This window comes from Corylus avellana, chromosome 6 (assembly GCF_965113065.1).
Source record: "Corylus avellana chromosome 6, dhCorAvel1.hap1.2, whole genome shotgun sequence".
NCBI classification, from domain to species: Eukaryota; Viridiplantae; Streptophyta; class Magnoliopsida; order Fagales; family Betulaceae; genus Corylus; species Corylus avellana.
This window is the reverse complement of record NC_142495.1, coordinates 18,855,517-18,877,391: the sequence shown is the minus strand read 5'-3', so window position 1 is coordinate 18,877,391 and position 21,875 is coordinate 18,855,517. Positions and strand designations below refer to the sequence as shown.

The window sequence follows — 21,875 nt, the reverse complement described above, 5'->3', positions numbered from 1 at the left end:
GGTAAAATTCATTCTCTTTGGTCCAAGAGAAGAAAAGACTGGTACTTCAAGTTTAAACTCAAAGGTCTGAAAGTACTGAGCGCATCAAGTATGAGGATTCCGTTGGCTTGGCGGATCCCATATATTTTGACTAAATGAGTTAGCTTCATAGGTTCAAGCGCAGGCCCTATGCACTCAAGTCCTTCATCAGGTCAGGGTCTGTGATCTCCATCCAGGTTTATCCTTTCCATTGTTGTTCCATGTTCATTCTTTGGTTATATATTTACAGCAATGTGTTGCACTTGACTGGTATTTAGTTGGAGTATCATTTATTTGTTTCAAGGACAAGTGTGATGACATTCAAGTTTGGGGGTGTGCTACGAGCCATACATGTTCCAGCTAGTTTTTCCATCTCCCGGGTAAGATCTTTCCATGTTATACAAACATTGGGGACAATGTGTAATTTAAGTTTGGGGGTATGGAAGACATTTACACACACTTTGTCCCTGGCAACGGCGCCAAAAACTTTTTGTACCAAATAACACCTAAATTAATAGACAATATTCGGTACGTTTTACTCTCAAGTGCACAAGATCAAACGATAATATAGTGCGACAAATATGAGATTATTCCCACGAGGATTGTTGATTTTGCTTAAAATTGATTTTCTAAATTAAAATACCAAAATTGTCACGAATTGATATTATGAAAAGAGACAAAGATAAATGAAAGTCTTAGGGATTCGATATCCACTACTAATCAGACTAATTAAGATAACAATATGCCAATGCACCAATCATACCGGTATATTTAATGTTTGCCAACCTAAGGGTATGGGTGTATACTCCTTAAGCTATTGATCTCTTTAAGCAACGAATTAAGCATGAGTATCTACTCTAATTCTTTTCTTTCTCCAAGGGTTTAGCATGGGTGTTTACTAAGTTGTTCTTTAAGAAAGCATAAATCTATGAAAATTGATAAACACATAGAGCCTAGGGCATGGATGTTTACTTTCGGTTTTTCATGTTGATTAATCCAAGAACCGGTGAGGAGATTATTTTGCCACTTTATTAAGTCGAGGACTCGATCATCCAAATTGACTTAAATAACAAATTCACACCACATGCATATGTTGATCAGGCACATTCATATGAGGAATTCAATTAACCAGAAAATAATCAATTTAAATATACCAAAATATGATTGTAGTAAAGGCGCCAATATTGAAATCCTAAAAAGACATGATTAGGGCTTCAATCTAGCCCATAACTAAAGAGTTAGTTACAAATAATTAAAAGAAATGGAAAAGAAAAAGCCCAAAATAACTCCTGGAAGTAGCCTCCAAATTCTCCTCTCTAAACTGGACTTGAATTGTGTGTCATTTCCTAGAGGCCTAGAGCTCTATTTATAGGTTTAGAAAAATCCTAGAAGTCCTAGAAACCCTAGTAAAATCGTAGGTTTAAGTCCTAATTCAACTAAGACTTGGAAAACCTAGTTCGATGTGGAAAATGAGTCTGGCTGCATGTCTTTTTTTTTTTTTTTTTTTTTTTTTTTCTCCAGCGCACGAGTGCGCTCGATCGCAGTGTAGGTGTGCTCGAGCGCATATGCGCTGGAGCCTTCTTCTTGCGCACAAAGCGCAAGGTTGTGCTCGCTCCTTGGCTTGGGCGCTCAAGCGCTGATGCGCTTGAGCCTAGGTGTAGTGTGCTCGATCACACTGCACTTGGATTCTTGAGCTTGATCCAAAAACTTCTTGCTTTTTTCCAAATTGCCCTTTAAGCCCGAGACTTTCAGAAATGCTTCCTTTTCTTCCATGACGTACAAAAATACAAAAAGGAAATAAAATAGCACAAAGTAAAAAAACTAAGAAATTAACAAGTGTAAATTAAGGGTCTAAAATATGAATATTTTAGCATATAACATAAATTTATTTTATAATATCAAAAGCTGTATGGATCAATATAAAAAAGCGTCAATAAGTTATTTTAGCCCAAAAAAATATTTGGACACCCAAACTAACTAATTTTTGGCCCAATTAGCAAATAGTAATTACTCAATAAAAAGCCCATGAAAATCGGTTTAACTAAACCGTTTTAATCGATTACCGATTTAACCAAAAATTTCGGAATAAAATCTTATTGGTCGGTAATCGGTTAGGAAACCAATTAACCGATAAATTTTGGTCGGTAACCAAAAATAAGAAAAACCGGACCATTATGACCAATAACCACCCCTAGCTATGATTAGCTTAGTCAAAGGGTTAACCAGGGCTCTCGGGTCATTATGACCCATTTGGAGTAATACTTTGGGAGTTTTCAGTGCTGCATGAACGTTCGCTTGAAGGACCGCCAAACGTTCGGGAGTAAAACCAAGAAACCACTGGGTAAACAGTACACCAAACATTCGGAGGGAGACCACGCCGAATGTTCGTTGACCTAGGTTTGACCTAGTGGGTAATAACCGAACGTACGCCTGCAACTCTAAATCAGTGTACACACAATACACTGAACATTCGGCCAAGGACCACCGAGGATTCGTTGCACTGCAGATTGTCACAACAGGCGCCCCCAGCTTTTCTCCACCTATATAATCCCTCTCCCCTACCTCTCATAACCCTATTCTACCTTCTGAGTCCTAGAGAAAACCTGCTTGAGTGTTTGGTAAGGTTTGAGAGAGGAGGAGAGCTTTTCTTGAAGGTTTTGCTCAAAGAGAGGTAATCTTTTCGACCAACTTCGTGTTTTATTTAATTGTTACTATGCTTAGATTTTTATTCCATGGTTTGGTTGGAGTTTTTGAGGTTATAATGTTCTCTAGGTTTTTACCTCGATTTTAGCATGATATAGCGTTTCATTATCGTTTAGCGTATTTCTTGTTGCATAGTTGTAGTGACTCAAATAATTAACTGAGCTTATGCAGCTTAGTTAGAGGTTTAATTTGGGTTTTGGATCACTAGGAACAGTTGGAAAGGCACTTTGGGTATTTTAGACTTTCTGACCGGACGTATGGTAGGGTTGCCGGACGTACACTCCTATGTTTAGTAGAGGACGTACACATGGGGACCACCATACGTACGCTGCCAAAAGTACTCCGTACTCTACCAATAGTACAAGGACGCATGATAGGGTACCACCAGACGTACGCTACTTTTTGAAAAACCTCTGGATAATACCTGGACATACGCTACAGCCTTTGGACTGTTGTATAAACAGTACCGGACGTATGCCCTAATAGTACCAAACGTCTGCTACTTTTCAAAAGAGTTGGTGAACGCCTCCAATTTTTTTCCTCTATAAATACTAACCCTACCTTCACCCTTTTCTCGTTCAAACTCGCCCCTAGGCTCCCAGAAACCCTTTTGTGAGTGTGTTCTTGTGAGATTTTGTGTTTTGTGGAGAAGGAGAGGTGTTTTCTTGAAGGTTGCTTCTTAAAGGTAACCCTCTGCACCTAACCTTTTCTTTCTAAGTCATTATGCTCTTTTAATGCTTTCTAGAGTAGCTTAGATGTTGCTTTGAGATTTAGACATATTATAGCTTTGATGTTGTTTAAAGTTAGGTTTAGCAATCCATTATGTCTTGTGTTGCATGGAGACATTGTTTTGAGATAGGTAGTCTTAGAAAGCCTTTTGGTAGCCTTAAAAATCAATTTGGGAGGATAAGAGGACGAATGGACAAAATAAGGTTCTACCTGAAACGTTATGAGCGAATGTACGGCATCAGGCCCAGACTTACGGTCAGAGCGTTGCAGGGAACTCTATTTTGGTCGATCATCCGATAGCTCCTGTTTTCATGCTCTAAGGTTATTTTAGTTAGACCTAGGACTAATAGAAGGTTTTCCACAGATTTGGAGAACCCGAACTTGTTGAAGGAATACTCGAAGGATTTAATCAACCCATGTGAGTTTTAACTCACATAATGCTCGTTGTGATTTTTCCATAACTGCATGTCTATTTTGTGTACCAAAACATACATATTTGCAACTTTTGTGATTTACACTTGTTGCACATGAACTCTAGCATTTTTGAGAAAAACGTTGTGCTAAATATGTTAACAAAGTGAGACTTGTAAAAAGCATGTATTTAAAATACAGACAAGATAAATTGCATCATATGACATAGTACACCGATACATGTGGTATAATGGCCATGAGCTTACTATACATGTTAACTTTATGGTCAAATGGGTGTGTTATATGGGCCTTGGATCCAATGGTTGTTTCGTGACCGGCACAGCCTTAACGGGCGGTCACTACAGGACGGACATCATTAGCGATGTGGGCCACCCGAGGTCGGACTCGGTCGTGCCGCCCGTGTTATGTACGGTAGCGTACAATGGCTGGGGCACTAGCATTGTATTACAAGTCCCTCGGGACAGCACCAACCTTACTGAGAATGGGTAATATCTCGGGTAGACCATACTGTTGAACTATGACCGTTACTTTATAGCATATGCGTATATCATATATCTATATCACATTTATGATAAACTGTCATGATGGAACTATTGCATACTTTATAAAAACCAGAGTTCATTACAAAAACTGACATGGGCATTATCAACGTTGACATTTACTAAGTCATTAGACTTACCCCTTTCTTTTATGTTTTTCCCCTCTATTACGGTAATCGTGCAGTTTAGCTAGCTTAGAGGAAGATGCCTTCGGAGCAGACGTGGGTGATTGCGCAAGATTTTATCCGAGTAATTTTTGAGGATTTGGACCCAGTCTGGTTACACTCTATGTGGATTGATGGAGAAACCACCCGAGCAAACATGCTCAAGATTGTTATCTCCTTAACTTTGCTTAAACTTAGGATTTGATCTGTTGATCTTTTGTTAAGACAATTATATTATGGGTTGTAACTTTATTTGATGATGGTCTAATGATCAGTACATTTGATGATTATCTTTATATTATGAGGTATTTTGTTTACTCTGGTGTATGAATGTGTGGTTGTGTATGTAATGCTCTCTATTCCTATAGTTTAGAAAGTATTCCTCTAAGGTCTCTCGTCTATGAGAGGTTGAAATCCCTGAGTCTTGTTTCCTGAGGGATAGAGCTAGGAGACAAACCATGGGATCAATTACTAGCTAATTGACTTGCCTATCGGGGTCGTTACAATGGTAAGGTTGTTTTGGGCTACGGTATGTTAGAGATCCTTTTTGTAACCTATAACCAGTTTAGAACTGCTTAGAAGCTCGTTGGACCAAATGGGAGTTCTGCTTGAAACATTATGGCCAAATGTTCAGCCTCGAGCCCAAACGTTCACCCAAGCTTGTTTTGTTGAACTTTCGCCCATTTTGTCCAAAAATTCAGACAACAACCCCTATTTTCAAAGTTTTAGGATTAGGGATTGTTTTAGCTTGAACTTAGAACTGATACTAGGCTTTCACGGATTTGGAGAGTTTGGGCTACCGGAGGAACTTTATGACCCGAGTGAGTACAAACTCACATAATGCTAGACGTTATTTTTCCCACATTGCACGATTACTTTGTGTATCCAACATACATTTTTACAACTCTCTTGAACACACATTTTTGCTATGCTATGAACTCTACATTTTGTTAAAATGTTCTGCTTAAACAAGATAATGAACATGGTGAGATTGTAAGAGCATGCATGTAAAAAACTTATATAAGATTAATTGCATTGTATAACATGGTACACCAGTACGTTTAGGATAACAGCCATGAGCTTACTATACATGTTAACTCCATGGTCAAATGTGTGTGTGGATATGATATATGAGCCTTGGATCCAATAGTTATTTCATGACCAGTGCAACCTTAATTGGCGGGTCACTATAGGACGTTCATTATTAGTAGCATGGGCCACTCAAGGTCGGACTCAGTTGAGCTGCTAATGTTATGGATGGTAGCGTATAATGGTCGGGATACCAGCATGGTATTACAGGTCCCTCGGAACAGCGCCAATCCTTATTGAGAATGAGTAATATCTTGGGTATACTATATAGTTGAACTATCATTGATTCACATGATTATAACATGTACTACATCTATATTGCATTCATGAATAACTGGCATGCCATAATACTGCATAATTTATCAAACTGAGTTCATCATTAAATGACATAAGTACCATGTGCATTTTTACTCACTGAGTCTTTAGACTTACCATTGCATTATTTTTCCCTCCATTATGAAACCTATGTTGTCATAACGCTTCTAAGAAGAACCAATTAGTGATGGCGAAGGACTTGATTCGAGTCATTTTGAGGATCTGGACCTGGTGTGGCTCAAATTCATGTGGGATGATGGAGGAACTACCCATCAGGAGATGATCGAGATTGTGATTATGTTATCATTGATTAAGCTTAGGCATTGATGCTATTTCATAACAATGACTAGTGGTCTATATTATTATTTTGGTTACTGGCTTTTGACCAATACATTTGGAGATCTATCTATGTTATGATGCTTTTTATTTACTCTGTTTATTGTGGTTATAATTTTAGCTATTGCTATCTCTATCCTATAGTTAAAAGTCTTCTGCTGTAGTCTCTCTTCGAAGAGATTATAAACCTTGAGTCTTGTTCCGTGAGGAATAAGGCTGAGGAGCGAACCATGGAGTCAATTACCAGTTAATTAATTTTCACTAGGCGTTACATTGTGTTATTACTATTATACTCTTTCTGTCATCTAACTTAGGCATCAGAGGTAGATTGACCGCCATCCTCCCACGTCGTGGCCCTCCATAGCTTACCCTTTTTGCCTTCCTTGCAGAACCTAGAATCTAAGGCTGCCAAGAATGACAACTGATCCATATATATATATATATATATATATATATAATGTATTTGTGTGTGTAGATTATAAAAAATGAAAATTATGGAATATAACAGCCAATATATCGGTCTTAACAGAAAACATATTGGAAAATATGTAAAAAAAAAAAAAAAATTAAAATAATCAAATCTCGTCATTGAAAATATATATATATATTAATTAGTATCCTCAAATTTCGACATTATATCATTTTTATGGTCCCTCTCATAATGTGGATATTTTCCAAATTTAAAACCTTGCTTATAGTTGAAAAAAAAGGTACATTAGTATGAAGATTAATATATATACTTATCAATGGCATTGGACATTTTATTTTTTGTTTTTGTGAGACCTTTGTTTATACCTACTCAAATACGCATCGCAAGTAATTTACCGGTCAGATCTAGTGAGACTCTAGTTTCCTTTTTATTTCATTATTTTATTGACTAGATGTATAGGTATAAGAGGGTAGAGATAAATCCTTTTACTTTATATATATATATATATATATATTTGGGGTCAAGTAGGACCAATTGAGTAACCCAATAACATTTTACCCTTAAAAGCGCTTTTAATTTTTTTACTAAACGAGGTATACTTTTTTCTTCAAACGAATTTTTTCAGTATTAAATACACTTTTACACCTCTCAAACGCACAATCAAACAAATTCTAATCAAGACTCGAGCCTTCCGTACAGGATTTAATCTAATCTATCCATTCCAAACAAAGGCTATCTATATCATGCAATTTTTTAAAGGGCTAAGAAGATATTTTGTGTGTTTTTTATGTTAATGTTGCCATGAAAGCACTGTTACTTAAGATTATCAATTGGTGCGATGGTAAGCACAAGGCCAATGAGCTTCTTCCAATAACTTACGAACAAAGACAACAGTTGAAACAATTGTTAATTGTTTTATTTATTTAACAAATGACAACTCATTAGAAAATCTTTCTTTGAAATGTAAATTCAGATTGTTTTATGTCAGACAGCACCTGCAATTGCAGCCTCGGAAGAACCAAATCTGCAAAAATCGGTGGCATTTCTTTAATGTCATTTAAGAGCTGATTTGAAGAGAGAAATAGGTGTGTGGCAGTTCCGTAATATCACAATAAATTGTGCCTCTTTCGGAATCACATCCACGTAAGCTGGATCATGTACTTTTTGTATTACAGGTCCCACCAATACAAATCTGCCAAGTAAGGAAAAATAACTTTTATCCTAAACCTTCTTATCCTAGACTTCCACGCCACACTATAGTAATCTACTACTCTTCATAGTTTTTTTAATTTTTTTAATTTTTTTTTTTTACCCTAGCCGTTGGTTCTTCTATTTACAAGTGATAAATAAATTTGCTCCCCAAAAATAAAAAATAAATTAAAAAATGTGAGAAAGAAATGCTAGAGCCTTACTCAAGCAAAATATATTCTTAAAAGTGAGTATTACAACTTTTATTATAAGTTTTTTATAAATTGACATGGCAATTGACATAATATTTATTTTGATAATCATTAAAATGTGGATTGTCCATTTATAATGTGAATTTATAGAGAAAAAAAATAGTAAAATTTAGGAGAAATTTCACAAAATCCTTCTTAAATTTCTACGCGTTTTGAAAGTACTCTTGAAGTTTAAAAATTCCTAATTATATCGAACTTTCAATTTCTTTCGATTACTTCGTTCCGTTAGAATTTTTCATTAAATCTTTTTTTTTTTTTAATGAAAAAAATTACATACTTATTCATTGATAAAAGATCGCAAGTAAGAGCTCTTACAAAGAGCGCAAAACACTCTGAAAGCAAATCATAGCCGAAGGTAAAGTTACATACGTCAACAACATACCAATCACCCATTACAAATCATCCGCTAACCCATGACTATTTATCAGGTTTAAAAACAGATCTACACCAAACAGACACCTTCCAATGCATAGGTAGCGCTTATTCTTTGGCCTTGAGAGCAAAGAACCCCCAAGCTGAAATTCTTCCATCTCGACCCGATAGCCAGAATATCGTTCACATCTACAACCCAAGGGTCTAGACCAAAGCAACAACTGGCAGATCAAAGAGATGACAGAGCCTTATTACAAGTAAAAAACAGGAAAGAAAAGACAAACAGAGAAATAAAGGGATAAAATGGAAATACAAGCAAAAATAGGGAAAAAAAAATACTATGTGGATCACGGCAGCCGAGAGGAAGCCGATCGCGTGTTGGCCGGAAACCGACGCTGAAGATGGCATTGGAAGTTCATCGCGATGGGAACACGAGAATGACCGGGTATCTGACGGTGGGCGGCAGAGCGGGTGCGGAGAAGATTGGCGGCGCACACAAAACAAACTGGGGGGAGAGTTTGAGTGAATCCCCCAAAAGTAGCACCTACAAAGTGTGCCAAACAAGCAAAAGAAACAATTAACAACACACCAAGATAAAACGTCAACGAAATAGGCAGAAAAGGAAAGCCAAAAAACAAAACCACAGCTAGAGATACGGATCCAGTGCAAAAGGTGGGATGGGCACGAGCGAAACTGGTTTGTAAGGTGGTGGGACATGCGTCGAGGTGGGGCGCGGAGGGTAGTAGATTGAGCACGAACCTGTCCAAAGCCAAGCTCGATCTAGCAAAAAAACGCAACGAAGGATGATGGCAAGGGAGGAAGGTGGCAAGATGGAGAAAGGGAGAAGGGCCACACCAGAAAAAAGAGGACCAGAGCGAGGGGGGGGGGGGGGGGGGGGGGGGAAAGGGGCGGCAGATAAGGGCAAGAGAGGAGACAATGGGGCTAAGGGCATCAAGTAAACTTTTAGTACCCGTTGCGAAGAGGACGAGGGGAGGAGGGAGGCAGCCATCGACCATCCCTCCTCCCCAAGCCTGGAGATACCTTTCGTTAAATCTTGTCAAACTCTCAAAATTATCTTGCTTTTTTTATTAAAATTTTTTTTAAAAAAAAAAAAAAAATTGTAATGATTTAGGTGTTTATTTTCTTATAAAATAAAAAAATAAAAATAAAAATCTTTGCAATTTCTTATTATTATTGTTATTTTTTTAGTAATTGTATAATAAGTTTCTAAGTCAACTCTCTAAAATTTAAAAATTTAAAAATTTTTTTTTTTACGAAAATTTACTTCCTGGGTCAATCAAAATGCCAATAAAATTCATACCGTCAAATTTTTTTTTAATAGCCATTAGTCCCAATTAAAATATACAATTTTACTTCATTAAAATATTAATTTTTTATTAATTTAATTTAAAAATTAAATCAAACAAAAAAAAAATTAAAGCTCTTCCGATGATTGGAGAAGATAGAGAGAGGCCAGATCTTGTTGTTAGAAAGTTAGAAACCATTGATCTGTTCCTTTTCTTTTTCTTTTTCTTTTTCACCTGCTCCTCTCCCCTTCACGTGTATTTCACAATTGGAAAAATTAAATCTATTAAAAAAAAGAAAAAACCATCTCCGGCAACGTTGATGGCAGGAAGCAACCATTTCTGGCAACGTTGAATTTGTTAAGGGGAAGCTCGAAAGCTGGTATTAACCCAATACAGGGAAGCGGATTTCGTGCTTATTGACTGTAATCTTGAGAATCACGAAGGATTTCAATCTTCATGTACTCATCATTCTCTTTTGTATTTTGATTTTGTTTTTCTTCGATTCTTTCCGGCCAATCAGAATCCACTTTTTCTCCCTCCTATTTTCCCTTCCTCAATAATATTTTCTTAGAGATTTTGGCCTTCCCAAAAGTCGTCGATATTTTCTTAGAGATTTTGGATTTATTTTAGAAGAGGGGGTTCTTTGATCGAATTTGATTGAAGACCCCTGTTGGGTTTGTAAATATTTATGGGTTTGTTGTGGTTTGAAAACCCTTCTGTAAAAGTGAAAAATTTAAGGCAATAAGAAACAGGTCTGTGAGTTTCCTCAACCTCAAGTTTTTCGAACAATGTCTGTTGCTGATGTTGCTTTGGGTCCGATTCGCAAGGAGCCGGTGGATTATCGAACCCAGATAGGACCTTTCTCTAGCGAATCGATCCTTGTATACCTCACTGTCGGCGGTTGTGTAATTCCTATGCGTGTGTTGGAATCCCCAAATCTCTCCCTCCATCTCCATCTTCCCTCTCCCCCCACCCACAGGGCACTGCAGCAACGCCGAAGATGGTTGCTTCCTCAGATTTGATGGAGATTTACACACCTGGGGAGTCTCTGAGACTGCTACCTCTGTGTCTACGTCTGGATAAACCGTTCGCAGCCGCCATGGTTGCTCTTCTCGCTTCTCTGCTTCTATCCATCTCCGCTTCCACGAGCTTTCACCAAATTAGCCACACTCAGGAGATTAATCTCGTCACTCATCACCGGAAGCCCACCGATACAGCAGATCAAAGATCTTCTACAAAGCTGGATTATCAGAAAGAGAAAAAGATCTACTTTCATTTATCTCTCTCTCTCTCTATCTTCTCCACTCATGAAGAGCTTTCCTCTTCTTTTTTTTTTTTTTTTAATTTAATTTTTAAATTAAATTAATAAAAAATAATATTTTAATAAAGTAAAACAGTGCATTTTGATTGGACTAACAGTTAAAAATTTTATTGACATTTAGATTGACCTAAAAAGTAAATTTAATTTATTTTTTTTTTTTAAAAAAAAAAAAACAAACTTAAGAATTTTTAAATTTTGGAGGGTTGACTTAGAGACTTATTATATAATTATCATTTTATATATATATATATATATATATATATAAATGAGTATTTTGTAAATTTTAACAAAATTTAACGAAAAATCCTAACGGAAGTGGGTAATTAAAAGAAATTGAAAGTTCAATACCCTTAATTGAGAGTTTTTAAACTATGGAGAGTAATGTCAAAACAAGTGAAAGTTCAAGGGGATTTTGTGAAATTTTTCCTAAAAACTATAGTAGTCCATATTCTAACAAGTAAAACTTACCACCAAGGTGGTAGTTGAGTTGGTAGAAGAACTCCTTTCATCCTAGTGGTCCCGTGTTCGAATCCGCTTGCGGTAGTAGATGCGTGAACCAGATGCCTACTATGAAGGAGCTCTACCGGCTCACACTTTGGTGGGGTTGTGGTGACGGGCTCGCCTTCCCAAGCAGTAGCTATGACTCAAACCGGACATTCCACAGCAGATGGGAACCCCGATGGTCACGCCCAAGGGGGGAAACTACACTGGTCACCCCTTCCCATCCTTTTAACTAAAAAAAAAAAAAAGTAAAACTTGTGACCACGTTTACTTCATTTTACTGTTTCACGGTTTTTTTCCTAATATTTAGATTTTTTTTGGGGGGGGGGGGGGGGGGGGAATGCAAAATTAGTCCTTATTCTTTATCAAATTTACAATTAGCTTCATGTGGTATCAAAATGAACTCAAAGGTCTCTGAGGCATGTCAAAAAAAAAAAAAAAAAAATTTAGTTTTTACAGTCAAATTTCGTCTACTAATTTATTAGATTCCATTAATATGACACTGACTTAAATCAGACAAGTATCACAATTTTATTGGCTCTAACATTTCATGCTATCAGAATCTGTTAAGTCAGTTAACAGAATTTGATTGTAAAGACTAAATTATTTTTTTGGCATATCTAATGGACATTTGAATTCATTTGGATACCACATGGAGTTAATTACAAATTAAGGACTAATTTTACATTATTTTTTTTTAAAAAAAAGAATAATGGCGATTATGGAGTAGGATGCCTCATTTTTAACTTTTACAAACTCTATGATTATTATTTTTCATTAAGAAAGAAAAGAGCCTACATTATGCCTCCTGGGTTCTACTGTCCTCTTAACCATTGCCTTGCAATCATGTGTGGGGTTCAAAAGCCCCATTTAAGTAAACAAGACCAGTCCATAAACGTTAGTGCTTTGAAAAGAAAACTAATTACTAAGTTGGTGTTTCTAAAAGAATGATGAGGTTGATATAATTACACACGAAAGAAGGATCAATGTGCTTATATCATGATTGCAATTGAGATATGCAAATGCATGCACAAGAAAAAAGGTGGTGATATGACTTATATTGACTGGTGGATGCATAGAACACTATGCACTACACTGACACACGGGAAATTAAAGGAATTCCTTTAAGATTGAGTCACTTCGTATAGTGTTCCTTAGGGGTGCAAAGGCGGGCGGTTTTTACCGCTCTAACCGCTAACCGTTAACCGTTCTAACCGCTTAACCGCATTAACCGCTAACCGCCTAACCGCTATAACCGCCTAGCGGTTAGCGGTTAGCGGTTATTGGGTTTACTAACCGTAACCGCTAACCGCTAACCGCCTTTTTATATAATATATTTTTATAATTATAAAAATATTTATACATATAACATAATCACTTGATCATTAAATCACAATTTTTTTTAAAAATAATTAAATCACAATTTGAGTATTAATATATTATCACTATAATTTATATGATTATATCACATGAGATTGATCATTAAATCATTTGATTATATAATAACAAATTATGCATATATAATATGACATAATTCATAAGTATACTAATTCATACTAATACAACAATTAAATATCTATAGACTTATTTCCAATGTATGTTATAAACTTATAAGTCTATATATGTTATAAGTCTATATAAGTTTACATATGTATATGAATAATATAAATGTATAATATCAATACTTAATCATATGATTCAATAACAATTCAAATACTTTATTCAAGACTTCAAGTGAATCATATTATTAATGTACAATGATGATTTGATTCGTATAATATCAAATTAAGTAATTGATATTGGATTAAACAATGACCAATGTGTTACTTATAAACACAATTTAAGTATTAATGTATTATCATTATAATTTTAGTAATTTATATATTATCACTGTAATTGATATGATTATATTACATGATGACTTGATCATTAAATCATATGATTATATAATAATAAATAATACATATATAATATGACATAACTCATAAGTCATAAGTCTACAAGTTAATCATATGATTCATGTACAATGATAATCACAATTGATTCAATTGAATTAAACAATATATTATTTATTCATAGATATGACTCAACCTTCAAGTTCAAGTGCTGCTTCATATTTTGCCTAGAGGTTTGTTAGTAACGAATGTTATTATTTTTTGAATTGTCATAGTATTTTAATTACAATACAATTATATTAAGCATGTTTTGATATGTGTACATGCTTGTGCCTTAATATTATTATGATTAATATTATAACTTTTCTTCTTTTGATGTCCACAGGATTTGCTAGAGGATCAAATGAGAGGATTGATAAAGTTTTAATGTTTTATTTTTATCATTTAATGTTTCATTTGAACTTATTTTATATGCTTTGTGTTGAACTTTTTTTATATGTTATGACAGTTGTCTGAATTCTGAACTTTTTTTTTGTATGTTGCGTTGAATTTTTATTTTTTATTTTTTACAAAAGTTAACCGATTATGATTTAATATTTAAGAAAATTTTTTTAAAGTACAAGTAAATGTAAATTTTGGGTCAAATATTTTTGATTTTTCAATATGGGCTCTTTTTATAGCAATTGGGCACAAGAAGATATTAAAAATACAAGAAAAAAAACCTAAAGAAAGCCCAAAAAGCCCAAAAAAAAGCTCAATTTTAAAAAAGCGGTTAGCGGGCGGTTATTTATTTCGCTAACCGCTAACCGGCGGTTAACCGCTAACCGCTAACCGTTAGGCGGTTAGCGGTTGCGGTTAGTGAAATTTACTAACCGCTAGGGCGGTTACGGTTAGCGGTTATTGCCACTAACCGCTAACCGTAACCGCCTTTGCACCCCTAGTGTTCCTACTCCTGTCGAACAAACCCCAAACACAACGACTTATGAAATTCCTTATGTGTTATGTGATTGTTTTTGTGCCAGATGGTGTTCTTAGTGCTTTAGGAAGAGATTGTCAATAGAAGCTTTGGGTTAAAGATTGTTGCTTACTTTGAGTAGAGATTTTTGGAAATTCATGATTAGCTAAGTTGATGACTTATGAGAGGTTGCAGGAGTTCAATAGGGGGAAAGAAAGCTTATTTTGCCAAAAGATTTTGAAAAAAAAACTCTACTCTCTCTCAAAATCAACCCCAATATTCTTACTTTTTATATTACATCAATTACTTTTTATTATTATTCAAATAAAAAAATAACTACATAACAAATTTTTTTTTTTTTTTTTTTTTTTCATACAAAACATTCTTACTTTTTTTCTTACATCAATCGAATTTGCTAGAGTTACAGTCCAGTCCCTTTTTCAAGTCCTTTGGCAAATATATATATATATATATATATATATATATATATATATATATCAAACAGAGATTTGTGTTACATTGTTCTGGAATGTCTCTGCACACATGAAGGAGAGAGAGAGAGAGAGAGAGAGAGAGAGAGAGTCATTTGTTATGTAAATGCCGCATTCATTCATCAATGAGTTCATTAAGGTTCAAAAGCTACTACATGAACCCTCAGCAAAGGCAACAGCAGGAAAACAGAAGACAAGAAAAGTGATGGGGCGAGGGCATCTGGCCACTTCCAACCCATCTAATCAAAACTGAAAGCTAGATAACAAAACTAAGACCATATATATGTCTCCTTTATAGAATGAAAAAACTCTTTTGCTGTGACTACCATGGGTGCTACAAATACCACGAAAGTAGTAACACAACTAGCAAATGGGATGAGGTAGATTGTGATCATCCATGGCTACAAAAAGATTCACATTGGCAGCTCTTCAAAAATTGATGCTCCAGGTGCACCCATGTGACAACTCCATCAGTCATGGACATGGGAGCCTAGAGATAGCAATTACAGTTCATTAGGTGGCGAAGGGCATACCCATCAGGAAGAGATCTTCACCGTAGCTTGATTCGGGAGAGCTTTCGGCGAAGTTATTGTAAGTTTCCTCTGATTCCTCACACAAAAGCTCCTCAGCACGGCACTCAAGACTGCAAAATGCTTTCTCACCTCTGCAAGAAATCCAAGGAGACAACAGACTTAAAATTTGGCATGGAGTGAACTAGAAAAAGAAAGAGAGTTTTCGACAAACAAAAAAGAAAGAGAAAAGAAACCTGTATATGTAGATGTCTTCCCCCTCTTCAAGTCTTTTATTGCATGAGTAGCAGACGCTGAGAATCTTGTCAGAGCGAGTTGGTGTCAAATTTTCTGGGCTTTTAGCCACTTGAGATGAGTTAGTCCCCGATTCTTCTTTCTTACCAAAATTGGCCAACTCATTTGTGAGACAATCCAAAATACAGTCACCAAAAATGTGAGTTGTTTTAGGATTTGGACCATGAGAAATTATACAGGTATAATCCTCAGAAAGCTCTATCTCTCTTGCAGAAAGCGGACCTGGAAGTTCATGGTTGGAGCATATCGAAATTGGAAGCGAACTTGGTTTGTTACCCAAAGAATTCACAACTTCTGAACCATGGCTAATTACTGGACCTGAACTCATTGTGGTAGTCTTATTTTCTGAACAAAAATTCATAGAACTCAAACTGTGAGTTTGAGTTAAGCCAGTATGTAAGGATGAAGCCGTGGTGGAATCGACCAAGCATGATGTAATACTTGTAGTTGGTTTAGATTCTAAATGGCCACCTTCATTTCCAAAGTCAACTTTTTTGCTACCTAATTGGGGATAGAGAGTCCTGGTTTTAGGGGGCGACGAAAAGATGTAGTTTTTAGGCAAAGAATTGGATTTTACAGAAGAATGAAGTGACTCAAGGTAATGCTTTGAGGTATTATGAGTACTAGTCTTCAAATGTGCTCCGAAAATTACATTACTCCTCCTTGGTGAATCAAGGACTCCAACAGAAGCTTTGGTTTCATTCACAAGTGAATCAACAATGCCAAAGCCTACTTTATTGCAATCCCACTTCTTTTGATGCCAACTTTGAGATTGTGTTCTTGGGGACCTGAGACCAAAGGGGTTACTAAGATTTGACAAAACTTTCAAATCCAGAGGAGATGTGGGGCTCCTAACTGAGTCAGACTCTGATAAACATTTTGTACCAAGCCCAACAATGAAACCAGGAATACTGAAAAGTGAGCTGCTTATATGTCTCAGGCCCAATATATCAGATTGCAAAGACTCGGGAGCAGAATCAGCCATTAGACTACTGAGTATGACCTTTCTTCAGCATTATCTACAAACCTCAGTCCTATTAAAAAGACAGGAGCAATTCCTTGCTGCATCAATTCAAAGTACTGTAATGAAAAAAAAAAAAAAAACAGTAAAAAAAGACCAAGCTGCTGTGAACTAGTTCAGGCAAGATGTGATAGACACCGCTTATCGGTTTAGCTACCCAAATGGACAGTTTCAATTTTACATTCAGGTAGAAGTGGAAAAGGAGCTTCCACATATTGCTTATCAAAACAAAAATAAGAAATAAGCACATATCATAATTCTTTAGTACCAAAAAAAGCCCCAAATTGATTAGAGCCATTAATGGAGCTGGGGGAAAAATAAAATCAGACAATGAATACTCAAAATAATTTTTTTTTTTTAGAAAAAAGAGCCTATTGCATTAGAAATTCATGGTTCTAAAGATTTAAATTTGCATTAGAAATTCAAAAGATGTTATATTTCTTCATCCTGCATAAGTTTTCAGATTGTAGGACCTATAGTCGAGTATCCATTGTCTGATTTTAAATTCAATACAAACAATTTAAATTTCAAACCATGAGGATGCAACAAAGAAACAAAAGGCAAATAAATAAACTCATTAATCGCAAATCTAGATAACCAAGTTAGAAATTTCTACAAAACGTTCGGAAATAAGAGCAAATGGAGATACCATAGATTAATGATCAAGATGAAAGATTGCCCGGTTATAATTACCCCAAAAAAAACCCCATAAAACCCAGATGAGAAACTCCAATAGAAACATTTAAAAAAGCTCTGAAACCCGAGATTCATTACTGCATTAAGCTCAATACAAAGAACCCATATTGGGAAGTTGATCAAATATCTAGTCAAAAGAACACTAAGATCAGATACATCTTATACGCATGATGAAGGCACAATGCCCACTTGATCTTCCAAAATAAATTAAAAATGCATCATCTAAACATGCCCGGGAGGAGATGAAGAAATCAAGAGGAAGAAAAGCTTTGTTCAGGCACAAACACAAAATTTGATTAATCTCTCAACCAAATGCATCAAAAGGGTGCCCAAAATTACCGAAACAGGAATGATTTTGCACAACAGAAAGCTCCATGAATGCATCAAAATGAACCTCAGAAGCATATATATAAACACCAATAACTTTTGAAGCGATGAACCATCCAGGCTTTAATTCAAAACCCGATTTTGAGATCCAGAAAATCCAAGGATGCACAAATGGATCAGTGGTAAAAGCAACAAAGCCAGATAAAATGACTAAAAGATAGAAAACCCACCTGGTTCTCACCCCTGCAAAACTCAGTAGATGAGGTTTGTAGGCTGAAACTCTGGAGAGAAACCCAAATGCAGCAAAGTTAAATATTGACAGTATGATAACTTGCCCAGCACACCTCTCTCTATATTTTTTCCTTTTCCATTTTTTCTTTTTTTTTTTTTTTGCGCTCCAGCATGCATCAAAATCAGAGAAACACAGAGGCACTGAGGCTTCTGATATACTCCTCTCTCTCTCTCTCTCTCTCCCATGATTAACAAGGCTAGATGTATAGTACAACGTATGGTATAAAACTACGTATATTCCCAGTTTTGGTGTTAAAGAAGAGGCAACTTCTAATATGTATAAATTCACACGCAAAATATTGTGATACAATATAAATTTGGCCACCGATTTCCCAACGATTAAAAAAAATAAAAAATAAATTAATATATATATATATATATATATATATATATATAATAATGACAATTGTAAAAGAAAAGAAATAGCCCTCGACGGATTGAGATCTCCTAAATATTTTTAAAATTTGAGATTTTTAAATTTATAAGTTTCAGCCATTTATCTCATTTAAGTGTTTAAAATAAGCCATATTTCAAAATTTAATGAGAAAGCTACCTTATTAAATTTCTATCACTTAATAGCTTCTTCATTAAATTCTGAAACACTTAAATGAGTTGGACAACTGAAATTTATGAATTTGAGAATTTTAAATTTTAAAAAAAAAAATTAGGAGATCTTAATCCTCCCTCGACAACCTAAATGTGGGCTCTCTCCATCTCTCGGTTCAATATCTCTTTACGAGATTGTTTGATAAAAATTTATTGATGTAATATAAAGTAAAAGTAAGTTTTAAATTTTATGTATGAAAAAAAAAATAGTTTTGTAATAATTTGAAAAGAAGTTGACTTTTTAAAAAAAAAAATGAAAAAATGAAAATACACGAGGAATCCCCTTCGATCTTTTTCTTTTCTTCTACAAATTGGAGGATTAAAATAGAATGGCTAGCAAAGATTCTCTCCATTTCAACTAAAATTGGTGTAAATAATTTTAATATCGGGACATCTTCTAAAAATTAAAAAGACTTGACATTGTCACATTATTGACATAATTGCAATTAAAAATTTAAATTTCAAAAGAAAAAAAGGTTTTAATTTGTTAATTCCGTTTATCTTCGTCTATCTTTATTAACTAGATCTAACAACCACAATAGTAGAGTGGAGAAGTGAAGAAAGTTTGTTTGGAAGTGATACACTTAATTGTATCTCGCTCTCTTTCTCTTTTCTCCATAAATCTCCCAAGCTTCTCCTCGCTAACCTTAGCGGCTTCCTTCTCCCCCTTTTCCTTTTATTTCTCTTTTCCTCCCTCCCCTTCCCTTTCTTGCCTCTTTAGAGGCCAAAAAGGTTTCTTTGGAGACCATATCCGCCTCCTCGGAGGCCTTATCTAACGTTTCTTTGGAGACCATATCCGCCTCCTCGGAGGCCTTATCTAACGTTTCTTTGGAGACCATATCCGCCTCCTCGGAGGCCTTATCTAACGCTTTAATTGTTTTATCTCTGTCCAATAATAGCAACGCCCCATCCTCCACTGCAAAACCTCCGACCACCACCATCATTAGCCACTCCAAGAAGTCTTTGATGCACACGAGCCAATCCACTGGGTTCTTGGCCGCCTCCGCCATCGTCTGCCACTAGCATCCCCCCCCCCCCCCCCCCCCATCTGAGCACCACGAGCCGAAGCGTGTTCAACACGCGCCTACGAAGATCTTACTCGCGAGCTCGCGTCCTCCACGCACCGGCGAGTGAGGCCTCTTCCTCGCTGCCCTACCACCATCCACCACCTTCGCAAGTCTTCTGGATCCCTCACTAGCTCGTGCCCCCGTGCGTCTCTGACAACTCCGACGTTGCTGTTTTTTGGACATTTTATTCTGTCTTTTATTTTGAATTTTTATTATGTTACGTTGTTGAATTGCTTTCTATTAAACCCAATCCGGTTAAACTTCAAACTCTTCATAAGTGAAGTAGATCTTTTTTCTTCTTTTTTTTTTTTTTGGTTTCTTTTTGGAAACCTTTTTTCCATTGTTACTTTTCATCTAAATCGCCATGGCTTTTCTGGAAGTCTGTTTAGATGCTTGATAAAGGTATTCGTACTCCCAATGGTAGTATCCATCAGATTGGACCGCAATAAGGGTTCTCTCAAGCTACATTCGCAAATGACTTACATCTTCACCTGCTTTAAAGAATTTGTAATTTGTCTGAATTGGGTTAATGACAATACAAAATGGAAAACTAAAATATATCTCTTCTCGATAACATACATAATACAAGCAAACATTATAAATTATTGTGATAGTGTCTATCAGCTTTTTATTTTATTTTATTTTAACAAAAAAAAAAAAAAGCATGACAGTTTAATAAAATAGAATAAAACGAATGTAATATATAATATTACTTTAACAATAAATATATATATTTAGCACGTAAAGCACATTAAGATATCATTTTGTATAAAATTTTTATTTAAATTACAATATATATATTGCTTTTTATTGAAGTTGGATGGAGGAATGTGATTGGAGCACTTGGACCTAAGAATGGTCCATGAGAATAGACGTGAAATTTGCTTTGATAAAGAAAAGAGGTTTCCGAAGAGTTGGTTTCTTTACCTTTTTAGGTTGTCAGCACAAAAAGACAAACCCACTGCTTGGTTCAAAAATAACTGACCAGCGTCTTCTGCACCCACTAACAGCGATGTTTTCCGTTGGGGTTAACGAGGCCAACCATTTTTTTCTTTTTTCTTTTTTCTAAATAAAAATTCTTTTCTTTTTTCCCCTATCGGTAACTTCACCACCGACGTGTGCTCCATTTCCTCCACCCCTTTTTTTTTTTTCTTCTTGATATTGCCAAACAACCTGAGGCCCGTTTGGCAACGTTTTTGGTAATTAGCTGATTTTTTTTTTTTTTTTTAAAAAAAATAATAATAATAATTTGAAAAGCATTTTTAAACATGTGGTCCTCATCTTACTTCAACGATTTTTGTAAAAAACATTTGAGGGATCGTTGATAAGTTGCATTAAAAAACATTTTGTTAATTTTTTTTTATAAAAAAAATTTAATGAACTATTTTTACAAGAGCTATATAAACATAAATTTGTTTTAATCCGGTTTATAAAATTATGACTGACTTGTGAACTCACCACGAACATGACACATACTTTTAGGATTAAAGTTAAAGTTAAATGGGTTCGGGTCATAAACATGTTATCTGTTTAATTAACGTGTCGTGTTCAGATTGATATAAACGGGTTGACAGGTTAACCGGATTAACACGAACCAACACCTAAATCTGTTTTGAAAGCCCTAATAAAACATTCATATCTTCTTTGAACATGTAATATTTTTTTTTATAATTTTATTAAAAAAAATTAATTATTTTAAACATGTCAATAGACAAATAACAATTTATAAACTTCTAGAGCGGAGAAAATCTATATCATATATAAAGCAACAATTATTAACGAAAAATATCTATTTAATCTTAATTCTGGTTAAGCCAAAGTCAATATCTAATTGAGTACTTCTATTTAGTCTTTTAATTTATAAGTTATGTTAAATTATTTAGAGTTCTCATTATTTTAAACACAATATGTAACAGTCAAACACTTCTCTTTGGTCCACTCGAAAAAATTGAATAAAAAAGCGATTATAAAAACTTCTCACAAACA

The 21,875-nt window shown here is 35.2% G+C and overlaps 1 protein-coding gene across 3 annotated transcripts; it reads right to left on the bottom strand.

Moving 5' to 3' along the window:
* Positions 1 to 15,148: 15,148 nt before the first annotated feature.
* On the bottom strand, positions 15,149 to 18,329 carry LOC132188578 (FCS-Like Zinc finger 8). Of its 3 annotated transcripts, none has more exons than XM_059603077.2 (3): positions 18,156 to 18,329; positions 15,824 to 16,961; positions 15,149 to 15,721 (listed from the first exon to the last, which is right to left on the bottom strand). In XM_059603077.2, the coding sequence occupies exons 2-3, from the start codon at positions 16,864 to 16,866 to the stop codon at positions 15,571 to 15,573; spliced, it is 1,194 nt and encodes a 397-aa protein (XP_059459060.2). In that variant the 5' UTR covers positions 16,867 to 16,961; positions 18,156 to 18,329; the 3' UTR covers positions 15,149 to 15,570. The 3 variants fall into 3 exon arrangements, with proteins under 3 accessions (XP_059459060.2, XP_059459059.2, XP_059459058.2); XM_059603076.2 differs by having other exon boundaries at positions 15,824 to 16,943; XM_059603075.2 differs by having other exon boundaries at positions 15,824 to 16,915.
* Between the last annotated feature and the right edge of the window lie 3,546 nt (positions 18,330 to 21,875).